The sequence below is a fragment of the Macrosteles quadrilineatus genome, unplaced genomic scaffold, assembly GCF_028750875.1.
Source record: "Macrosteles quadrilineatus isolate MER2022 unplaced genomic scaffold, UCM_ALF_1.0 Scaffold_2__2_contigs__length_208266976, whole genome shotgun sequence".
Classification (NCBI taxonomy): domain Eukaryota; kingdom Metazoa; phylum Arthropoda; class Insecta; order Hemiptera; family Cicadellidae; genus Macrosteles; species Macrosteles quadrilineatus.
In genome coordinates, this window is record NW_026542595.1 from 61,992,451 (window position 1) to 62,017,441 (window position 24,991).

At 34.0% G+C, this 24,991-nt stretch overlaps 1 protein-coding gene across 1 annotated transcript in view; it reads right to left on the reverse strand.

The window, feature by feature from the left end:
- LOC128987815 (transaldolase-like) overlaps nucleotides 1-23,737 on the reverse strand; it is a 43,748-nt gene extending 20,011 nt beyond the window's left edge. The window contains exons 1-5 of the mRNA XM_054408843.1: nucleotides 23,378-23,737; nucleotides 20,034-20,157; nucleotides 7,300-7,407; nucleotides 4,236-4,367; nucleotides 2,030-2,155 (exon numbers count right to left, since the gene is read on the reverse strand). Of these exons, the coding sequence (XP_054264818.1) occupies nucleotides 2,030-2,155; nucleotides 4,236-4,367; nucleotides 7,300-7,407; nucleotides 20,034-20,157; nucleotides 23,378-23,471 (584 nt within the window). The 5' untranslated portion in view covers nucleotides 23,472-23,737. The remainder of the gene's footprint in view (nucleotides 1-2,029; nucleotides 2,156-4,235; nucleotides 4,368-7,299; nucleotides 7,408-20,033; nucleotides 20,158-23,377) is intronic.
- Between the last annotated feature and the right edge of the window lie 1,254 nt (nucleotides 23,738-24,991).

Here is a 24,991-nt window from a genome sequence, read left to right on the forward strand (position 1 = left end):
CTCAGAAAATGTATTGATAATTATAATAGTGGTAGTAAATTATGTTACAAGACTATGACAAATTGCCAATTATTGAGTCAACTCGGTCCCCACGCACAGGCTTCGCATATGTGGGCCCTGTCGATTTTCAGAAATTTCGTTCATTCTGTATCTATTATTCTTTTGTTATGAATTGCTTTTGATTTTATTTATTTGATTTAATTTTACTATGGTATTTTGCCGAACAAACGCCATTAAACATATAGCACGGGTCGAGTTTAATTTAACAACTTAAAACTAATTCATTCAACAATAGTTTGCCTGAAAACTATTTTACTAATATTTGTTTAAAGTTTTACAGAATACACTTACACATGATGCTATTGTATGTTTTTATTTATACATGATATAGGTACTTACAACAAAACTTGTGAATTTTTTTGTTTATTTATACATTTATTGTAGGACAACAACGTAAACTTAAAGATAGGAGCGAGTGTATGCAATTCCAAGATAGAGTTTGGTATTCACCGATCCTATGATAGTTTAAGAGTATATTTCGTACCTAGGGCCGAAAATGACTTTTTCCAGCTCGGGATCATTTTTAAGTTCGAGACGAAGATGAAATCGGTCCGTGGTACGATTGCTGTTTTTCACCAAACTATACAAAACTGAGAAAATATATCAATAATGTAGGCAAGCATGTTTCTTTGCAACCTTTTTATCAGCTCGTGAACATCACAGAGAAAATATCCGCATATCGGTGGAAATGTATTTTCCTGTCGATCTACAGAATGCCTTTATAAATTAAAATAGGCTAAAAAGACATAAAAAAGAATTACAAATGTTTAAAACTAACATGGGTTTAACGGGTTGCTATGCTGGTGACGAAATAACAACTAATTATGAAAATAAAATAAAATCAAATGGAACATATTCCAATCGCATTTATTATTTACAGTGTATGTTAAATGGAGAAGTATGTGTAGTACATTGCATAGTTTTTGTCGAGTTTTCAACCGCTGGACCTCAACTTCATTGTACACTTCATTGTTCATTGATCACTGGGAAATCCATTGTAAACTATAAGAAATGCACACTAATCAATGCAAATACTTTACGGTTATGTGAAAAAATATTTAAAGGAATCAGCAAAAATAGTAAAACATAATTGCTGGGCAGCGGTCTATTGCAATTCAATAGGGATATACTGCTTGTATATTTAAATATATATATAAATGTTTTAATTAAATAAGCGATTTTCGGTACTAGGGTTGGAAAATTTTAATCACAACTATAGCTGCCATTTCGACCCTGGACAGCAATGCGTAGCTTTCAGCCTCCAATTAACGTCCGTAAAACTACTAAAACATCGTATTGCGGTGAAAAATATTTGCCAATCATACTCAATCGACTCGGAACATTGCAGTTCCTGATTTAATTAAGGGTATTATTAAAAAGTACTCGTGCAGTAATCAATTAAACAGGGTAACGAATTGAAGGATAGATACAACTAGACTATAAGGACGCAAAATACGCGTAGGTACAACTAGACGTAGGGACTACTAGACTGAGGGACCACTAGTCGTAGGGACTACTAGTCGTAGGGACTACTAGTCGTAGGGACTACTAGTCGTAGGGACAACTGGTCGCATCCGTACAAGCTAGGTGATACTACTTGTCGGTGGGATACACGTCTAGTTGTACCTACGTCTACTTGTACCTATGTCTAGTTGTACCTCCTAAAAATCTGCAGGTACAACTAGTCGGGTGAGCCACCGTCTACTTGTACCTACGTCTAGTTGTACCTACGACTAGTTGTCCCTAGTCCTCGAGGTACAAGTAGACGTAGGTACAACTAGACGGAGGGACAACGAGACGCGGTCCCCTACTGAGCCAGCACTCCATTAGTTGGTTTATATTGTTGGTTTTGATGGCTCTTTTAAATGCTCTTTTAGTCACTAAGACATTAAATATACTTATAACTAATAATATTGTAAGGTACCCATTAAGTTTACAAGTATTAAGTTAGAGATAAAGGGATAGCTACCAGTCTAAAATGCGCCCAACGAATGGAGAGATGAGGGTTACGCCAGCCTCAGCACAAGCCACAGCCTGTGCGAACGAGAACAGCAAAGTCAGGTTGCAGTGGATGCCACTGTCCTTCTCCAACGACCTGCAAAATTGGCACTACAGTCTGTTGGCTTAACAACAGCAGAGTCAGGTTGTAAATAAAAAAAAAAAGAATTTTACCTCACTAGGTGGTAATATTAAGTTGTTATTCTAATAATGAATAATAGATGTGCAAATATTTAATGCAGGAGATTTCAATAGCATCATTACTCTCTTCTGCGCTCTCTTCCCGTTGCGAAGCATGGGTAGCGTAGGGAGTGTTGCATGACGTCCAAGTGCCACAACATCCAATGATATTATTCAGTGCCACAACTTCCAAAACATAATTTTTGAGTTGTTGCACGATGTCCAGGAACTTTGGACGTCGTGCAACAACGCTGAGCTATTGGACGTCGTGCAAAAGGCATAGCAGGGGCTTTGGACGTCATGCAACTGCTACTTTTTTTCAAAGAATATAAAGTGTGCTGTTACACGACGACCAATCCCATGACGTCCAATGCTTGTAGAAGGACTATATTTTTTGCAGTTACTGTACGTTTGGACGTTGTGGCACTTGGACATCGTGCAACAGTCAAATATTTTATATTGGACGTCGTGCAACAGCTCAAAAATTATATTTTGGACGTTGTGACACTGAATAATATTATTAGACGTCGTGGCACTTGGACGTCGTTCAATGCATCCGTAGGGTATAGAAGCTCGTTTATTTACACTTCAACAAGTTGTGGACACAACTTCAAACTGCCCATCCACAGATGTATTTAATTTGAAAATCTGCTGAATTATATAAGTGGGAAAATATAAGACACACTACCAAAAATTCACTTTTTTGTCCCAAACTCACCCAACTCTATGTTGTAAATGGTTTTTGTAAATAACTTAAGGTGGCTTCAGCTCAAGATCTTCACAATTCACCAGTTGGTAGTGATGATGAGGTTTATATTTATAGTGAAGAACAACAAACGCGATAGCACCATCCTTTCTAGTTTAGAGTTGATAGTTTTAGGCAATTAAATGTAAAACTAATTTCATTATTCATATATAGTAAATTATTTATAACTCAAGTATAACTTATTGATTTTACAATCAAATGACTTGTAGTAAGGTTAGTGGTATTCAAAGCTGCATTTATTCAGAATATTTTTAATTTGGATGAGGCTTAGGGCAGGGTTGGGCAGCTCAACAGGAAGAGAGCATTCACTTAAGATGATTTACTAGGACAATTTACTGGTAATCATGGAACAGTGAGGCTAATCTTCTCACACAGTAAACATCGCTCTGAGGTATGTGTATTCTTCACTTGTACCACTACTACCTGTACTTGCACCACCATAGCATTCTCTTTGGTTTTTTACTTCTATGAACCATGATTTTTATTTTATTTAAATTTACATTCAAATTCTACATATCTACAGTTCTACACAGTAGTAATTTAAGCCAGACACCCCAGCAGGAATTCTTCATGGGGAATTAAAAAATAGCTTGTTTGGGGAAAAAGCCATCTCCTTCAAAAAATATGATACAAATAATAACTGAATACTAGTCATTTATTAATTGTTGCTTTTTACATGTTAATTTAATATTAATGTTGTGTGAGTGTGTTTCTATCTACTGACAACAGGCACCAGCTGCTTTTTTACACCTTGTAACAGAATTTTTTTAACAGAACAAGTTTATTGTTATTACTAACAAATATTAGTCTTTTTTTATATAGCCTATTACGTTACATACAATAACGTATACACTATAAATAACATATATAGAACTATTTTTAAAGCATTGATCAGTTTCAAACCAGCTTAGCAAACCAGTCAGAGCATAGGTAGTTATTTTATAATTTATATTTTGTCAAGGGAGTTGCCTGGAGGCACTCATGTTTTAATTTTTTTTATTATACTACTTGAGTAGAGGAGAATAATTTAATCTGCATAGAGAAGTACGAAGTATCCAATACCTCGCCTTACCCCAACCTTTGATGGCAAGTTATGAGAGAATAAATCACTGTCTTGATCCTACATTGACAATTAAACTAGTTGTAATGTCACTTCCACACTGTAAGCTTGTATCAATACTTAAACATCTTGTTTATATTACTTGCTAATATCAAGCCTAGACCCAGTTACCTGGCTGCCTGAATGCCTTCCCACGTTGAGGCAAGTTTAATCAAAATTCGTTCTTTCTTGATTCCGTGTTCTTCATACATTTTTATGTATTTTTTAGCCTTTCCAATGCTTGCTTCCTTGTCAAAAGACAACCTGAAAAAATTAACTTAGTAGTATCATAGAAAAAAACATAGTCCCTTAGGACTATGTTTTATCTATGGTAGTATGATAAAAATATAAAATATGATTTTTACAACAAAAATGTTTGAGTACCAAAATGTAACAAATGGAATTATTGACCTTTAACTATCTACAACAGAATTTTCTTTTTACTATAACAAATATAATAAATGTAATAAGGACACTAAATTGATTACTACTTAGGCCTACTAATCTTAATTTCAAAAAAGCAATAAATGAAAGTTAAGTGTAACAATTCAAAATAATAAGTTATAGTCTATAGATAGACACTGTTTGAGAATAATATACTCATAACTGGCAAAAATTATATTACAGCAAACAACAATTGACCGAAATAAAGGGGGCGGGGATATTTTGGATAACTTATTATTTCGGTTAATAAATTATTGAATGTTAAACAGGGCCGGATTTAGCATTTCGGCGCCCCTAGGCCCAAATCATTTTCCGCCCCTTGGTCTGGTCAAAGTTATCATACCCATAGGCCTAAGTTAATTGCTTGAATACCACTCCTCGTCGGAATTTTATCATTGCAAGTTTTTTTTAAGAATTTACTCATTTAGCCCTAACAAAATGTCGTGTTAAACACTTTTAGCAATCTTATGCTTTTAGTAAATGCTCACGTTTGACGGACTGAAACAAAACAACAAAACAACTCAACTCAATCCACCGAGCATTCCTGCAAAAAACATGGCCCATTGATTCCAATTTCAGGCCCAAAAACATGAACTCCATACTACACAGTAGCCTACGTGATACCATAGATTAAACATACTCCTTTAGTAGATTCGTCATCATTATGGATTAGCTGAAAACAATTCTTGTTAGCCTATTTAAACTTAGTTTATCCAAAATAAAACGATATAATCATAAACAATAGGTCGTCTCCTGGTTATATTACAAGAAATTAAAACACATCATAGAACTAACCCTAAAATAATAGAAACAAAAGTACTGTACGTCAAAACGTCACCAACGTGAACTAGACATGAAAAAGAATTTGAATCAACAATGTGATAGGAAGTCGACTTTAGTTATATTTAATCTATGGTGGTACTGCATCTAGGTTATTTTTCCAAATCAAAACAGACTACAGAGCAATATTCCGGCCAACCATACCGATCCGAGGTCTGAGGAGAAAATTACAGCATTAAAGGTGCTTTGGAGGTTATTGAATTAGTCGAAACCCTGTTGCAATCTGAAATTAATATTTTTTCGTTAATTTTAAAGATAAATTAATCATTTTTTTAAATATTCAACACAACAACGTATTATATATTTTAACTTGATCCTGCAGATTGTTATAAACTAATCGAAAGATTAGTCAATAACTTTTGTTTTGTGAGTTATTTGTTTTGCGTGTTTTGTGGTAACAGTGTCTAGCACGCATGCGCCCCTCATTACTCTGATCAGTAGCACCGAGCCAACATAGTAGCAGTGCAGTGGCAATACGATGCGTACAGCTCGGGCGCTCGTCAACATCCCTACAGCCTCCCGTACCAATGTTGTAACGAAATTGATGCGTATTTCTGAGAAATAGTTTAAATCTTCTAACAATATTATTTCTTTCTGTGAACTTCAGAATCAGAATGATTTATTAGCCAGAGTTTTTTTTAATCAACTATGACTATTTACTTTTATTTTTAGATATAAAAAAAAAATTCTCTCGGCCTTGCGCCCTCTGGGAGCTCGCGCCCATAGGCCCGGGCCTACCGGGCCTATTGGGAAATCCGGCCCTGATGTTAAAGGCTGTTTTCTGTTCAAAGAGTCCTACAAAAGACTTTTATTTGTGTTATATAGTCATCTCAAAGCTAAGTTCACTCTAGCAAATTTTGTTGAAACATACATGGGTACTACAAGTGGTACTTAAAGTGATCCCTAAAACTCTGATAAGCGCCACCGGTAGAAACTTTTAAACAGCATTTCGGAGTTACTGTGAGTGGGTTTACTATGTATTTATGGGTTAAAAGGCACATAAACCATATCCACAAGTGGAATATGAACCAAATTCGGTTTTCAATACACAAATACAAAAATTACCAAGTTATCAAATAATGTGCTTTTAATTATTACGTTATAATTCTGTTTTATATCATCAGACAATATAATCTTAAACTAAACATAACTTTTAAACTTTTAGAACAATAAAAAAGACATGTGTCCATAGCCGTTATAACCTATAACGACTGTCTGAAGCCATGTCGTGTAGGCTCTAGCGGCACAACCCTTAACTACCTTAGACAGCTCAGCCATTGTTAGGCCAGGTAGCTAAGCTAGTTGTCTCCAGTGGTTGCTAATCAAGCAGACATCATTAGATCTTAATGATGAGCTGTTGTACTCAGTACTGGCTATAGCCAACAGTGGCGCACATCGACCATTGGTTAATCAATATGATAACAGTACGTTTTCAGTCATGTAGTGACTGTGGCGAGAAGGGCTGTGAGTGGAGGGGATTGCAGCGTTGCCATAGTGATGGGTGTGACTTTGTATTAGAAGAGGCTATGATTCAGGGCCCAAAATGTAAACAAATCTGACCAAAAGTAAAACCTATTAGGTGAATGTACACGGTTCATAACTAAAGTGCTTAGAGAGCGATAGATACTTCGCAGAAGCACCTCAGTCTTTACAGAAAATAATTTCTAATTTAATCTATATAGGGAAGTAAAACAACGTTGTTGTTGAGTATTATTTAACTTTTTGTTGCTGTCCAAGTGTCTCTGGGGGAGGGAGAGAGAGAGGAATTAAGGAGGATGTAAATTTTTCTGGACATCAATTAACTGACTATACTTGTAACCATCATTAAAACTCTTGCACAGTAGTAGTACACAAATATTGCCAATGTTTAGAAACTTGGAACCTAGTTATTTTAATTATGTAAAATACATACCTAGCATCGACCTCAGTAGACACCCTACCAGGTATAATGTTAAGAATCTCCACTCCAAATAAGACAACCAGTTTGTCCATAGCAGATTCTACTTGCTCCTTCAAGGTCCTGCAAAATTATCATAATTAGCAAGACCATAATGTCATAACGTAACTCTTATTAAAATTCCCAAATAACAGGGTAGGTATTTAGTGTTACAATTTGTCAGTTTTTTTTTGTTATATACATATTTAATTTGAAACATATTCTAAATATTTTATACTTTTTGGAAATTTTGTTCTCTATGCTAATTAATGATTTTATTGTTCTTTGTAGTGGTTTGAGTTTAAATTTAATATTAAAGGATGTGTTGAAAAATAATAGCTCGCTGATTTAACGTTTTATAAACTTTTCTTAATTATATAGAATTTATTCCAACACACACTAACCTAATACCAGGGTATCTAATAGCATTAATTTATCCTAATACGTTAAATAATGGCTTCAACGTAAACAAACTTTGCTCCCCATGTAGGCCTATTTATTAAGGGGGTTAAATTTGGTTTTTATTTTTATATATATTTGAACGTTATGAGCTCGGACACCATTGGACCGATTGAAACCAAACTTGGTACATACGTGTAGAATTTCATAGAATAGATTTATACACCATCAATTTTGTGATCCATCCAATCTACTCCGCCCCAGTGGCTCTGGAGTTTTCTCATGTTAACCTCATGATTTTTTTTGTTTGATTCTTCGGTGGGTTTTCTTTGATAGCATCAAAAAGTTAATAGGTTAACCAACAGGGTGCAGCACTATCATGATCGCACCATGGGAACGGGGGATTTTATGGTATAAAAATGGTTTTTCTCATTTTCGACCCTCAAAACAGATAATTTCCCAATTTCTCTCTAGAGGTAAAGAGCTTAAAAAAAACAAATAATTTAGTATATATCAAAGTGTTTTTGTATGGCTATTGGTAACAGAGAAAATTCTAAAAATTGTAAATTTAAAATTCCCATGTTATTTTTATGGAGAGTATTGTAAAATGTTATAGTTTGCTTGTTTATGGATACATTTTGATAAAACTTGACAATTTTATTTATTTTATACTAAGCTATTAATATTTTACAAAAAAAGTACACTTTATTAGTTTCCTAAAAGGAAACCTAGGTACTCGCTAAATCTAATGTTATTTATATAGATTTAATTGAAGATCAATTCAGACAATTGGAAATTCGTCTAGTCGGCAGGTTTGCTGCGGCGAGGAGTGTTTCTATATGTTTTAGACTCAAAATAATCAGTAAAATATATGCTTTAATTTGAGCTATTGATCGTTTGATTCAGTTTAAGCTCAAGATACTGTATTACTCAATCAAAAATCATAAATTTGTTTATTTCTCGGATATTATATTTATTTTAACACTGTGGAGCAGCATGGGTCCTCTAGTTAATATTATTAAGTAAATGGGTCACTAAAAAAATCCAAGACAAAGAAGAGACACCAGAAAAGAGTTTTTGTAACACTGCTGTGGGCTAATGTATTCATATAGGCCTAAGTGAATTGCTGTAATTTAACAGTTAGACCTGATGTGTTTGTTGTCTTACCAATTAATTGCTAAAAAGTGGTTCTAGTTTAACTCAAAGTCATATTTCAATTGACCTCTCTTCACCATTTTTTAAAATTGAGGAAAATTTCAATATTGTCATCTTAGAGGAAAGAAAACATGTTGCTGACTTACTACTGGTTATTATTACATGTGGATTAGGACGTCAGGCTTGAATTTCAAATTTACAAGAATTGTGGTTTGAAAACATTTTTCAACTACAATAAAACCTCACTAGCTTGACACCCGGTAACTCAACAGTCGAGAGCTGACATGGCGCAATAAAGATGTTACAGTCATACTAATCAATTATAAATGTGAAAGTTTGTGTGTTTGTTTTTTTGTATGTTTGTTTGTTTGAAGTTCAATCACCCATTAAATACTGGTTGAATTGGGTTGAAATTTGGTATGATGATAGCTTACATTACCGATTAACATATAGACATATTTATGTGGTATTCTTAAGGTAAACCAACATAATAGACATAAATCTAAAAGTTCTTTCGAGCTCCGCCCCAGTGGCTCTGGAGTGACCCATGTTAACCTTATCAATTATCAATTATCAATTATTTAAGATGGGGACGCCACTATGTGCGTATTTTAACCCAAATATGCGTGGAGGATGAGTGTAGGATGAGTGGCGCGATATAGATTTAACTCATTATTAATTTATTATGATTACTCATATTTAAAAGGAATTAAAGCATTTTTCCAGCTGTTTCAACTAGGTACACAAGTTGGTTCTATGATATTCAATGTCATTAAAAAGTTATATGGTTTACTAACATGGTGCAGCACTATTCATATTTTATGCATTTATGACAATAGTTAATTTGAACCAAGCAGCGACAAAAAGCTGTGATACACAATGATAACTGTTAAAGGAGGATTGTTTACAATTAAGTTTATGTTTTTAATTTATAAATAACTAGCTGAACCCGGCAGACGTTGTCTTGCCTTTGACTATTTATAATTTAAGTACCATAACGATTAATTGTCTTATTGTATATGAAGTGCTTATTACTAAATTAAAATACTTACGACAACTAATGAAACACATATAGTACAAAGGATAACCGATTCGTTATAATTGCTCTTATATTAATGCTAGGTTATGCTAGCTTAATTATTAATGGTTATTTTCATTCATGGTTATTAATGACAGTATTTTCAAGATGATCTCGTTCGCATGGCTCAATCACGTCCTGGTTGAAGTTCGTTCGCTACGCTCACTCACCTTTAGGTTGAAGTTCGTTCGCTACGCTCACTCACCTTTAGGTTGAAGTTCGTTCGCTACGCTCACTCACCTTTAGGTTGGAGCTTGTTCGCTACGCTCACTCACCTTTAGGTTGGAGCTCGTTCGCTGCGCTCACTTGCCTTCAGGTTAGCTCGTTCGCTACGCTCACTTGCCTTCAGGGCCCTGTTTCATAAAGATACTAGTCTAGTAATTACTAGTCTAGTAAATACTAGTCCCGTATTTACCTGTCCTACTAATTTGTGTTTCATAAACGTTTTTATACCGCTAGTAAATACTAGTGTATTTTACTAGTCACGTGACCAAAACTACTAGTCACGTGATCAACTTTACAAGGTAAATTTTCAAAACAAATTTCTAACCTCAATCACGGGTTTTCAAACCCTTTATAAAGGGTTTTAATTTTGTTTTCATTTGATACAAAAAGTAAATAGTTGTAGAAACGCAGTGTTTTCTTTTAATTAATAACTATATAGACACATAAGTAAAACAATCACACATTATTTATCAAACCGCTATTATTTATGTTCATCAATGAGCCCGCCGACGCGCCGGCGCGGCGTCGCGTCGCTGCAATCAACACGGTGATTGTAGTAGCCGGTTGTAGGCCTAGTTGCGGCGCTCAACAGTTGGGTGGAAGTTGATCTGTTGCTGCCGCATTCGCTGTGATTTGTATAGTTTTTGTTTTATTCTGACATATAAAATTAAGCTTGCTATGAGTAAAGAAAAGAATGCTCAAATTTTGAATGTAATTAAATCGTCTAAGGACATTTTGTTTACATTCGGTTTCAAGTACCCTTACCTATGTTTTCAATTATTCGAATGCATAAGGATATTTGGGTTGAACACCATTTGGTAATATTCTTATTTTGAGTCTACAAACCATGAATAATAAGCCTAAACGTTTCTTGATGTAACAAATAATCGCAACGTTACAAGCAATGGAGTAGGTTTTCAAGTATAGTAAAACATTGCGTAGTCGCTAGGGCAGGGCATAGCTCAGAGTTAGAGTTCTCGCTAGTCATGTGGCGGGTCCCTGGTTCAAATCTATGCCACTCACTATACTTTTAATTCCATTAATTAAACTTTACCATGTTTTTTCATTAAAACAACACCTCTAATCAACATCAATTTTTTTTATTACTTTGAATAACAAATTCCGAATACCAAAATGGATTAAAAGTAATGTTTTTATATAAGCAGTTCAGTTCAACGTCCAAAATCAAATATAGGCCTACAAAATTGTTAGTATATCACAGGGTTTCAGCTGTTTAGGGAAGTAAATAACAAGCACCTCAATAAATAAATACAATGCAACTCCTCTTTAAAATTGTCTTACCATTATTTCCTATTAAAATGTCTTTAAATAAAACCGAGAGCCTTGGGTGTAAAATAATCTGATTAATGTTGCAATGTTGGATACATTTGTTACATCTTTGTATGCAATACGGTATGTGGTTTTAATATGGTTTCTCTCAAAGCTTAAAAATAATTTCTCTGTGATGGCTAAATAGTTGATATAACCATGAAATTTAACTCAAGTGTAAAATTAGACTAAAATTGATAACTTATAATTATAATTAATTCTAATAGGGCGATTGTATGGACATTACAAAATTCTATTTCTCTCATTTTGTACTACGCCACATCTATTGATTGTAATTTATATCTAATAATTATCATTTTAGCACTCACAGATCTATTTTTATTTTAAATTGCAAACGTGAGCCAATTTGCACTTGCAAAAAGAACTTAATAATTCATTTTTTTAATGATGTGAGTAATGAAATAAAAACTCTTTTCAAAAATACTAGTCTACTTCAAATAATACGGGTGAAGAGAGGTTGGTAGAAAATAGCAAGTATTTACTAGTGTAATTTACAAGAGTAAAACTTTATGAAACACATTGCTATCTACACTAGTAAAAACCACTAGTAATACTAGTCCCTACACTAGTAACTAGTATTTTACACTAGTAGGTTTTTGAAACGTAGACTTGTAAAATACACTAGTATTACTAGTCCATGGACTAGTAAATACTAGACTAGTAGTTTTATGAAACAGGGCCCTGGTTAGCTCGTTCACTACGCTAACTCGCCTCCAGGTTGAAGTTTGTTCGCTATGCTCACTCACCTTTTGGTTACAAATTAGCTGTTGTCATAAATGTAAAAGAAATAATAGTGCTGCACCCTGTTGGTAATCCTTGTAACTTTAATGCTATAGAACATCATAGAACAGAACCAACTTGTTTAATTGAAACAGCTGTTAAGATTCATTAATTCCATTTCTCATAAGGTTAACATGGGAAACTCCAGAGCCACTGGGGCGGAGCCGATTGGACGGATCACGAAATTGATGGTGTATAAACCTATTCCATGAAATTCTACACGTATGTACCAAGTTTCGTGGCAATCGGTTCAGCGGTGTCTGAGTTTATCACTGCCAAACATATATATATATATACAAACATCCTCTTTTATACTTATAGATCTTTTGGTATTGTGCAAATATTTGATAATTTAATTTTTTTGTTCAGGTGTAGTGGTAGAACATTATTATGGCTACGCCAACCCTGTACAAAGGATGGGTATTCTGCTAGTCTAGCCTATATTTATAAAAGAGGAAATTTGTATATATATATTTGAACGTAATGAGCTCAGACACCATTGGACCGATTGCAATTAAATTACAGCCATAATTAAGAATTATTCAAGGATCGTTTGCGTGAAGTTTGGTGCAGATCCGTCAAAAGGGCTCCGCTCTAGTGGCTCTGGAGTTTCCCATGTTAACCTTATGAGTACTAATATTTAAATGGAATTAAAGAACCTTAACAGCTGTTTCAACTAAACAATATGATTCTGTGATGATCAATAACATTAAAAGGTTACAAGATGTACCAACAGGGTGCAGCACTATTAATTGTCTAAATTTATGACAACGGTTGCCATTTTCAACCAAGCAGCTGTGATACAAAATTAGAACTGTCAAAGTAGGATTGTTTACAGTTATGTTTATAATTTAATAAATAATTTTAGATAGTGTGTGAATAGGGAGTTTTATTTTTTAAGTGCCTAATTCATTAACTTATTGACTTTATTTTTTCCAAAATCCATAAATCCCAAACTACCCATTAACTTTTGAGAAAACTACAAGTCATACCCCCATCAACGATATACTTAAAATGTTTAAACCTTTTGCAAAACTATCTATTATTTCATAAGTTGTTGTAATTCCTTTTTAAAGGGAACTTTCCATATACCTAATGTTAAAATACCTCAGATGTAGGCCTACTTATTTGTTTGTTATTCTGTCAATTAATACTTTATTAAAATCAGATGTGATTATTTGTTTCTATAACTGTATTCCGTTTTGGTTTATTTAAGCTTGACTTAAACAGTCAATAGTTTTACTAATACTCATGAAGTCAAACGGGGTGAAGCCCGTGGGTAACAGCTAGTATTTTATAAATGTTAAAGAACATTTAGTTTAAATCGTATGTTCAGGATAACTTGACAACCCCCAAACTCGACATACCGGTACTCTGGGTCCACAAATTATCAAGGTAGTGAAGTTTTACTGTACTTGGTTTTTTATTATTAGTTCAGAAAAATTAGTAAAAATTCTATGATGAGGATTAGAAAACCTCATAACATAAGCACAAGAATCGAACTACAGTAATGGTATCAGAAGCGGACACTTTCTCCCTCTTATCCTCAATCCAATACAACGTAACTATTTTTCCAGATAATTAGAATAGCCATAATAATAAGGATTACAGTAAAACAAAAAATTACACTGCAACAGTACTGGCAAGTGGTGATGAATCGAGGCACTAAACACAGAACTCATATAAGCACACTCGCCACCCACTCATAAAAGTTCATCGCTCCTAGACTGCAATTATTTTTTGTTATTATTTTACATAAAACAGCTATGCATCAAGTCATTCCTGTTAACTTTTTGCAGGAACTTTGGCTGCCTCAAATTAACTAATGGTTACTCAACTAATTTAAATGGTGTCTCGATGATCTGGCCTTTTCCTAAATTCGGCATTCTAGCCGCTCATTTAAGCTGAGTTATAGAGGATCTACAGTCCTTTGACTTGACGGTTTTCACAAATAATGCCCCAAGAGTTATGAAAATTGAAACTCTTTTCAAAACTTAGTTTTAACACGATTATTTAGAGCTTAGGATGTATAAATGCATATCTGATGATAACCCTCACTTCACAGGAATTGATAACGGTTTTATCAAATGGCAATGATCAAATGCTTAAGCTCTTTATTGTTATAGTTATTGTGTGATAGTTGTTGTATTAAATCAATATAATACACTACAGTTGACCTCACAACGTTCAGGCGACATAACTTCTTCACACTATTTCTAAGTGAGTATTCCAGTAAAATAAAATAATGAATTAGTTGTGGAGCATTACATTTGTTCATAAAATAACGGGTTTAAGGTGGTAAACACAACAAATTTGATTTAGGGTTTTGAGCTCCACTAGATCAGTCTGAAATTCTACATGTTTTTATAGTCAATACAGTGACGAGTTTCATATTTGCAGCCAACCAGTTACATATCAAGTCTCATTTCATTATAATTTACTGGTGTTTTAACCTGGAATTGCCATTTGAGACAACATAAAAATAAAAATTGATTAAAGGTGTGTATTAATTTTTCATAAAGCACTTATAACCAAACAAAATTTAGTAGCAAAATAAAATTATTTTGAACTCCTTACCAGTGCCTCAAAAAAGCTCTAGAAAAAATAGATGTATAGAAACATCAATTTCAGCATATAACTTTGTTTTATGCAATTTGTGCCAGGTTTGGTTGTTTACACTTACAAAATCTGCAAAGTGATAAAACATATATATATAAAACTATTAAATTATATTATATCCACAAATTTGATATGACTGTTATTTTAAAACTTTCTAATTACAGTACATTTAAAAGATTCATTTTACTATTAAAAACACAATATTAACCCCCTAGTATAGTTTTTTTTACTGATGATAATTTTTGTCAGATTTAATAATTAAGAATGTACAAGAAAATTATGAAAATTATGTAGACATTATGATTATTGAAGTTTTCAAGAGTTCAAGGGAGATAAAGAGGAGCAAGGTACTATAGATAATGATAAACCAATGTTAAGGTCAAGTCATAAGTCTAATTTTAACTCGCATCACTTGAATGTTAAATCCTAACTAGGATTTTACTTGCATACAAAAAGAAAACGTTTTCTTAGTAATGAAACTCTAAAATAGGTTACAAAGTATAGGCTATGACTTTATTTTACCTGGCAAGATTTCCACTCAAATTATCCCTTCAAATTGTCAGATTTATTTCTTATATAAATAAAACTATTTTTATTGAGTAGGCTACTTAGGTTTGCTGCTAGATTATAGCTGTTTTTTAAAATGTTGATAGCTTCATACAATTGACAAATTAAATTAAAATATAGACAATCTATATATATAATACGCTAAGCCGATTTTTGTGAACAGAACTCCTCCCTCATTTTTGGACCGATTTTGATGATTAAAGTGTCAAAAAAATTAGCCTGATTTGTAGTTTTGCAAAGTGTTTTTAGTTTTTTGATATCTTTATTAGTTTGGGCAGGATCTTCCATCAAAGTTGGATTTTCTCCCATAAGATTAACATGGGGGAATCTAAATATTTAATTGGAAACTTTGTCTCCACTAATTTGAGAGAACGGCTGGGCGTAGAAATTTGGTAGAGGTGTCCAAAGAAAGGTCTTGGTCTGTAGATGAGTTATCAAAAGAAAAACGAAGTAAATTCGCTTAGGGCTCTGCCCCAGAAGCCTTTTAAGATCCCTCCACAGATTTGTTTACATTTTGGCCATGTGGATAATACTTTTTAATGAAACAGCTGTTAATTTTATAATTGTATTTTAAACAACACACATCTATTGGGAGTTACTAAATAGTCCAAAAGAAGTATTTGCAATGTTATTTTCTGATTTTAAAATTGATTTTCTTCTGTTGGAAAATCTTATTATAACAGTAACTTTTGAGATTATTCCTTATTGAATTATCTTATATCTATTGAACGGGTTGTGTCTGCATTTTTTACCACTTTTGCCTATATCATTCAAGACAGATGATCATAGGTTCGTGAGATTATTGTCATACAGGCTTTCAATCATTGGAAAGATCTTCAATGGTGTAATACAATACAAAATAATATAAGTGCAGAAGGGCACGGTGCCCATTTGAGCCGTGTCAATATTTTGTTAAATTAATAGTGGTTTACAGCAACTGGACAACACGTTTTACAATATTTATGTAGAAATATGTGCATGATTTAGAAATTTATTAAGCTGGAAAACTGCAATATACTGCAGACTTTTAAGAGAGGTTACTTCCATGTATTCATTCAGCTTAGTGAAAAAATAATATAGATATGTAAACAAATAAGAACCTAAACTTTTAGAGAGCCTTTGAATGTCATTAGACAAACGAAAAGGGTTGTGCATGTTTACTAGCACTACTATGCAACAAAACCCATTTAATTTATCTCTAAAATATATATTCTTAAAGTGCACTGAGCAGCAGTCTAAAAAATCTATGTATTTTACCCATATAATATAGTTACAAAATGATCAAACTCGCATTGTGACATTTATAATTCGGCTTATATTTCTCCAACAGAAAGTTCATCTGCAGTATTTGATTGTACTCTTACCGTTTCTAATAACATCCAAACACAGAAACCTTGCCTAAAATAATACCTATATTGACAAATATTCAATTCAATGAAACGCATTGAGTACATTTATTTACTACGAGTTTGTGTAAACATAACCCCCAAGACGGATCGTGTTAGTATGGTCGTATCTTAAATTTGTGTATTTATCGTTGTTTTGTGTAGCTATAATTTGTTTATTTGTTGCTTTTTCTTTTAAGTGCCTCCGACGTGACGACAACGAAACATAGACAGGAGGCGTAATCGTGATAACGACCGCAGCTACAGAACAGTGGCGCATAGGTTACAAAATAATGCGCCCTAACGCTATACCCCAAAACGACTTTTCGTTCTCAATAATTGACCCTCTATCAATGACCTGTGTTGCCTGTACAGCAAGGCATTTTGAGAAGAATAAAACTGGTCGGAATGGTTTATCAATAACAAAGGTAAACATGGTGTGAGTTACATACCGGTAATCTTTGAGTTGACTCTTTTAATCATTATAAATATGACTGTTATTCGTTTTTAAATGACTCCTGTAATACTTTGAAATTGCTCGAATTCGAGCAACATGTACACTAGTATATATTTATTCCTTTAAGCAATACATGGATAATGCAATAAATAATATACAGTTTCTATATCCAGTTTAATAGAAACTGAGATAGTTTAATAGAAACAGTTTAATAGAAACTGTATTATAAATAAATAATACAGTTTCTATATCCATAAATAAACAGCATAGGAATATTTAATTTAAACTTTTTTTTATTGTTTTTAACTAAGCTTTAGGCATACAACAACGCCTCATTATACTAATTTTTTAGGGATACAATATAGTAAAAATATGGGAAACCCCATTAATGGTCCCCATTCCCATAGCCTAGTCAAATCATCACCATGAGACCTACAGTAATAGCTTATTCCATATATGGGTAATTCACCAAAATGCAACCATGCCTTGTATATTTATACAGGGTGAATTTTAAATGAGTTCCCCCCCTACTTTTTTCTACATTTCTTAAGATATCATCTCCGGACCACGTCAGATCATTGTTGAGTAGTAAGTACTTCATTTTGACTGGGTATACATTTTTGGCCGCCATCTTGGATCCGCCATATTGGATACAAAGTTTTTTTTTCAAATGTAAAGGTAGGGTTGTGACCCATTATTTCAAACTAAAATTTTACGCTGATTACAATGCCGCAATTAGTTTTTAAAAATCTTGATCAGTTCTAAAGTTATGAGGAATTTTTATAACTTTATTTTTAGCCCATTTTAACATTGTGCATTAACAAACTAAAACCATAATCTCAAAATAGTGCTAGATAAAGATAAGTATACACCACCATTCATTGTCGACATATTTTCACTTGGTTATGACGGATGAAGTTTTTTCAGCCGCCATCTTGGATCTGCCATTTTTAAATGTGATCAATTAATTTAAATATGAAGGTGGTGTTGTGACCCATCATTTTGAACTACTTTTTTATACTGGACTCAATGCCGCAATCCGTTTTTGGTTATCAAGCTTTCTTGATGAAATATTAAAATACTCTTATTTAAAATTTCAATATTTCAAAGTCCAAAGATGCAAATGAAAAACGGATTGCGGCATTGAGTTCAGCATAAAAAATTAGATCAAAATGATGGGTCACAACACCACCTTCATATTTAAATTAATTGATCACATTTCAAAATGGTGGATTCAAGATGGCGGCTCAAAAAACTACATCTGTCATAACCAAGTGAAAATAAGTCGACAATGAATGGTGGTGTATACTTATCTTTATCTAGCACTATTTTTAGATTATAGTCTTAGTTTGTAAATGCACAATGTTAAAATGCGCTAAAAATAAAGTTATAAAAATTCCTCATAACTTAAGAACGGATCAAGATTTTTAAAAACTAATTGCGGCATTGTAATCAGCGTACAATTCTAGTTGGAAATAATGGGTCACAACCCTACCTTTACATTTGAAAAAAAACTTTGTATCCAATATGGCGGATCCAAGATGGCGGCCAAAAATGTATACCCAGTCAAAATGAAGTACTTACTACTCAACAATGATCTGACGTGGTCCGGAGATGATATCTTAAGAAATGTAGAAAAAAGTAGGGGGGGAACTCATTTAAATTCACCCTGTATGTAAGTGCGTCTTTCTCTTGAAGTTCAAGTCAGTGTTAATTGTAACATCCGAACAAGTTCTAGATATTTTTGTAAATAGTTTGCACTAATGTAAAAATATATTTTACAAACTAAAATAACCGAACAATTTTTTAAAATTGTTTTTCTTAGTGTGTTAAATGTGTAGTGTGTTCTTAGTGTGTATATTCCACGGTTTTGGTCCACTATTGAAATGCAGTAGACTACCACATATTATTTTTTATACATCACAGTTCATTTGGTGAAAATAGAATGGAAGCATAACAAAGAAATACTGTATCGATCAATAGCTCATAGATAAGACAACGCTTGGACTGACAATTGCTTCTTAGGGTAAAAACACAGTGGAGCAGGGCAGGTCGCATATTTGCTGGTTGCTTGTAGCATGACTGGTTACCTGGCGGGAAGCTGAACCCTATTTACACAGATGGTTAATTTTGAAATTAGACTCTTGGGTCAAGTAGAAAATTATGTCTTATTTTGGGATACAAAAATTACCTGTAAGTTACCTTAAATGGATACATTCACTCAATTGCAACGCAACACATCAGACAAGATTAAAAGAAAATATGAATAATGCGGAATAGCAGGAATTGTCAATAAAACATGAACAGAGTAGTGAATTTAGGACAATGACCTCAGAGAAAATTCTCATACACATCTTGATATTGTGAAATATGTAAGAGTGCAAGATAAGATAGAATATGCACTAAAAATAAAAGGGAAAACTAGATAAGACCCCGAAACTGTTGAATTCGGGAGTTACTTGTCACAAAGCAAATCATAAACCAAGCAAAAGAACCGAAGCAGCTGGCCAAAGGTCATAACTGAAGATAGGATAGAATTAAACTCTTCTCTTGCACGATTGATCGCGACGTTGGTTTCAAATTTACTGACCTTCTGGATTACAAGCGTACCGATTTTAAAACATGCAATGTGACATGAGGTTGCGATGTACTGCTCATTTTGGATGCAAATAAGCAATTTAAAGTCTCAACTTACTTTCCATTTTTCCTGCCAAATTCTACTGCCTTTTCCACTAGATGTTTGTATTGAGGTAGAGATGCTGCTGCTAAAATCAGCGAGGGATTTGTTGTAGCATCTGTTGGTTTGTATTTTTTCATAGCTGAAACATGAAAAATAATCACACTTAGTAGAAAAAATTAAAACTAGGAGAGAATTTCACATACTTTTGAAGAGGTATACCCACCTTTATTTTTGTCAGTGATGTCCAGGACTCGTCAAAACATATATAAGCACACACATACACACAACATGGCATCAAAAGTCTCACGTTTCGCGGAACTCAAAAAAACTGCCGGATCAGCTGAGCTTAGGCGGGGGTAGGTGCATTGTCCATTGTTGATAAGCCATTCACGCTCCTGGCCTTATCTCGTAGTTGCTTTAGTTTGTCTTTAACAACGTTATATAGCCTACACCATACTGACATCCACCGATGGTCGTGAAAGGGGCTCATCTTCTATCGCCATGAAAAGCGACTCTGCTGTATTTAGTTTGATTCTGCCGTATTTCATTTCCTCCAATCAGACTCCTTGCAGATGAACCCCAATCAACAATATGGTATATTATTACAGCTATGTAACAATGGACCATAACAATGGTCCATTCTACTTTTAAAGACTTTGGAATGGAATGAACGATGCTTGAGCTTGTTTAGGATTTTTTATTAGGCCTTCCGTCAGGAAATCTTCTTGGCACATAGGTTAGTTAACACTTAAGTAAGTACACTGTTGATTGTTAGTACTTCTTATGTCTGCATAGGCTTGTTTCTACTTTCCTTCTTACAGTAATCTGCATTTGCAAATCTTAAAAATTTATACTAGACCTACTGTTTTTCATTGAATAACAGCAATGAAACGCATGTTTGCACGCATGTTTTGCGTGTTGCATGACAAGATCTATTGCACTGTTTGTGTTATTGATCAATAAAGGATCTGAATCTGTTTAAAAAATATTAAGTGCTGCATATAGTAGTTAGGAGCTTAACACATAAGTTTGAATAGGCTATTAACAAAAATGTTAATCGTGATGAAAATCATTTGTATTAACAATCAATTGAACAATGTTAGCACTGATGGACTGTAGTGTAGGCTATAACGAAGAGAAAGAGAAAGACTACGGCACGGCACGGCTCTTGCTTGAGCTCTGAGAACTGACAAGTGATAACACCACACACAAGTGGAGGGCATACCAACACTCCAGCTATAAAAATCAGTTGCTACCAACTTAGTTTCTTCCACGAATACTAGAAAAATACCTGTATGGATCATAAACATAAACAAATGACGTTTTTGGCTTGGAAAGTAAACAAAACACCCATACTAATAGCATTAATTAACATATGGTTTGGTTTACTTTTGGGCCAAAAACTTAATTTGTTTATGTTTATGATCCATACCTGGTCTTTTCTAGTACTCATGGTTTCTTCTACCACAAAAAATATTTAACCAGCTAGTCCCATATTAGTGGGGATTTTATCTTGTACATAACTAAACTTGATGACAAGGTATGTCAATATCATTAAATCTTAACATAAAATTAGAAAACTCAATATCGAAAACCAATATATCGATAAAACTCTTCCGATGTCACGATAGTATCGAAACCCCAATAACTTATCGCTACAATATTTTATTTACTTATTTATTGAATTACATGTCAGTACATCATAGTAACAGGACATATTGTCAATGGTTAAATAAAGACTTAAAACTAATAGATAAAACTAATACATCTGTATTTACACAAAAACAACAGAATCTTCCCAAAATATAACATTGTTACATGACAAAAATTGAGCTAGAAGGAGTGGGAAGGTTTATTTATACCTAATTCCAGCAGTTCTCTAAATAATCTGCCAATGAAAAAAATTTAGTCTTGAGCCATTTTTTTAAAGAAATTCTAAACTTAGAAGGATATTCTAGAGTAATTAAACTTCTTGGTAAGTTTAAGACTTTTGACCATTGTATTGCGGTGATAACTGGAATATTTGTTAATTATGAGCTACAGGTTTGATAATATTCTTTTTTTCTGGTATTGTAATTATGTTTAATTTGGGTCGACTCAAAAGTGGAGAGGTTTCTATGGACCCAGCATGCTATTTCCAAAATATAGTGATTGTAGAAAGTTAGAACTTGAAAATTTTGTAGGCCTAACAGTTTTTCTCCAGGGGTTCTAGGGAGAACTTTGCCAATAATTCAAACTGTATTACTTTTTATGTAATTAAAAAATCTTTTAGCAAATTTCCCATATAGGGAATAAGCTATTACCGTAGTAGGCCTAACTTACTCATGGTAAGACCTGGACCCGGGACCGATTTAATTTTTTGTTTTTAGTCATGGCATTTGTTTAACATTGAGCATAAGGCGAAAAATTGCAGGTTGTCTGTACTATGGAACTTAGTTTAAACAATGTCTTTACCTTCTGTATCTATACTCATCCAGAATTAATAGTGCCTATGACTATGTCATATTGTTTAGCTCTTGAATTTAAAATATTATCTCAAAGTCAAAAGATTTGCAGTTTTAAAAGTTCTTAATCAAACCATGCATTAATTTCTTTTGTTTTTAAATGAACTGAATAGTAGTATAATGCCTTTGGTAATTTTTAATTTTTGAATTCAGAATTAGTATTCATACTTTGGAATTTTGAAAGTGGTGGCAGAGAGGAGGGCTAGTGGTAGGGAGGAGGGGGGGGGCGCGAAAAAACGTCAGCCTACTGGCGACTAGAGCCTTAATCAGGCCCTGACCAAATCAATCACATATTTTATAAAATCAAGGGGATTTCATCCCATCCTACAGATTCGGTATTTTTCAACGTAAACTTACGCTATAGCCTTTCTCACATCTGATATTTTATTTATTTTTTACTTATAAGGCTCATCAATCTTTGCTTAGTTATGAACCATGAACATCAATGCTTTAAGTTATTCTTGGAGCTACTGCTGCTGAATTACCTTAGTTCAAAAAATGATGATTGATAATATCGCAATAGGATCCCTAGAGAAAGTCTGCTTGTGTTGGTTAATCATTGCTAGGACTTATAAGGCCCTAAGCATCATCGAGAATTTATTTCGGTTGCAACACTAACAAATATTACTCAACCTGTCATAAAACTAGGTTAACTTTCTACTAATTAGGGGTAGGCCTAATAAGGCTTTACTGTTAGCCTATTATTCCAACCACAGCCATAAGTTTTTGGTACCGGTAATTCAATTTCAATACAACATTGGAATATGAATTTGTCCATTCGATTTCTGCACACCGGATTTAAAATTTGAACAACTTAACTTATCATAACATAAAGTCACTAAGTAAAACACTAACCTTCAAAATCACCAGTATCAGCAACAACGGTGGTAAAGTTTTTTAGCTGCGTTAGGCTCGACATTTTCAGTTTCTTTGATTCTGGTTCACTCATAACACAATTTATTACGCTCAGTTTAAATTAGAAAGCGATAACAATCGGATCTTGATAACGATCAACCGGCCTTAACCTTTAACCTAGATAGAACGATAAAACGGAGCGAGCAAGGGACCGGACGTTCACTTCAACAAACAGCGAGAACGAAACGAAACGAGAACAACAAGAACAAGCAACGCCAACGTCGCCAACAAGCTGAACAGAACAAAAACAAGACAAGAGACAAGACTCTACGCGACGGTAAAACGGAGACGACCTTCCCCTCCCTCTCGTTGCCAGAGTCCCTTCAATTCAATTTCATTACAGAATGGGAAAATGCAGTCCTCCTGCGCATGCGCTAGTAACTGTCGTTGTAGCGGCTGCAGCCTGCAGCGCTTTCATAAAATCGCACTAGTAACTGCAACTAGTTTCTTTCACAATCTATTTGAAACAGGAACGGTTCGCCTGTAGTGCTTAACTCCAAATAACTAAACTAACTGAAGAATTTTGCAGATGATGTAGGTCTAATATTACTTTCTGCAACCTCTGGGACCTCCTTTATTTAAATAAATAAATAAGTAACAAAAGGTGGGCTACCGTTATCATCTGTCGTTTCAAAATTGTACGAAATTTCCTACAGTCACCTGGCAAAGCGGCCTTCCTTGCACTGATTATAGTACAGAAAGTTGCTACACTGCTGCATTTACTTACTCGTAGGCAGCGTTTGTACTCGTGCGGAACAAAACTGATCCGTCTGAAACGGATAGCGCTGGGTTCACAACGATATGGTAGGCATTCGGTTAAATATCGAGCTTGTTTTCTACTGGATGACAGACATCGACTATTAGTATCGGCTCTGGCTCTGGCTCACCGGCTGTCTCATGGTGGAAGTAAACTATTGCCTTGGTGCGCTTTGTGCCTTCTGCTGCGCTGCAGCTGCTCCTAACTCCTATGTCTGTCGTCGAACGTCATAATGTGGCCTTGACGACGGAGGGCCATAATTTAATTCACGTACAATATTACAGTGAGAGTGAATGCAAATAAATAAGTACAACATAATATTATCTGAACCTGGCATAAAATTTTCCAATGAAAATGTTTATTATCCAATTACAGTAAGGCTGATAACCAGCATATGTATAAGAACTTAAATTACGGAGGAATCTATATATATAATACGTGAAGCCGTATTTTGTTAACGCAACTCCTCCCTTATTTGTGGACCAATTTCAACGTTTAAGGTGTCAAAAGATTCGTCTCAATATGAAGTTTTGCAATAAGGTTTTAGAATTTTAAAATTCCTACTCTGAAGGGCGTGAGACCCTCTCAAAGGTCGGGTTTTCCCCATAAGAAATACATAGGAGAAATTTAAAAACCAAAAACAGCTGTTTATAAAAAGAAACTCATTAGCTTTTTGGGAGTAAATATTAATGTTTGTAATATTCAGTAGGTTAAGACCAAGTTAAACCGGTAATCAGTTTTGTAGGAAGAACAGAAAATGCCTCAAGTTCAAAGAAGAAATATTGAAAACGTGAGTA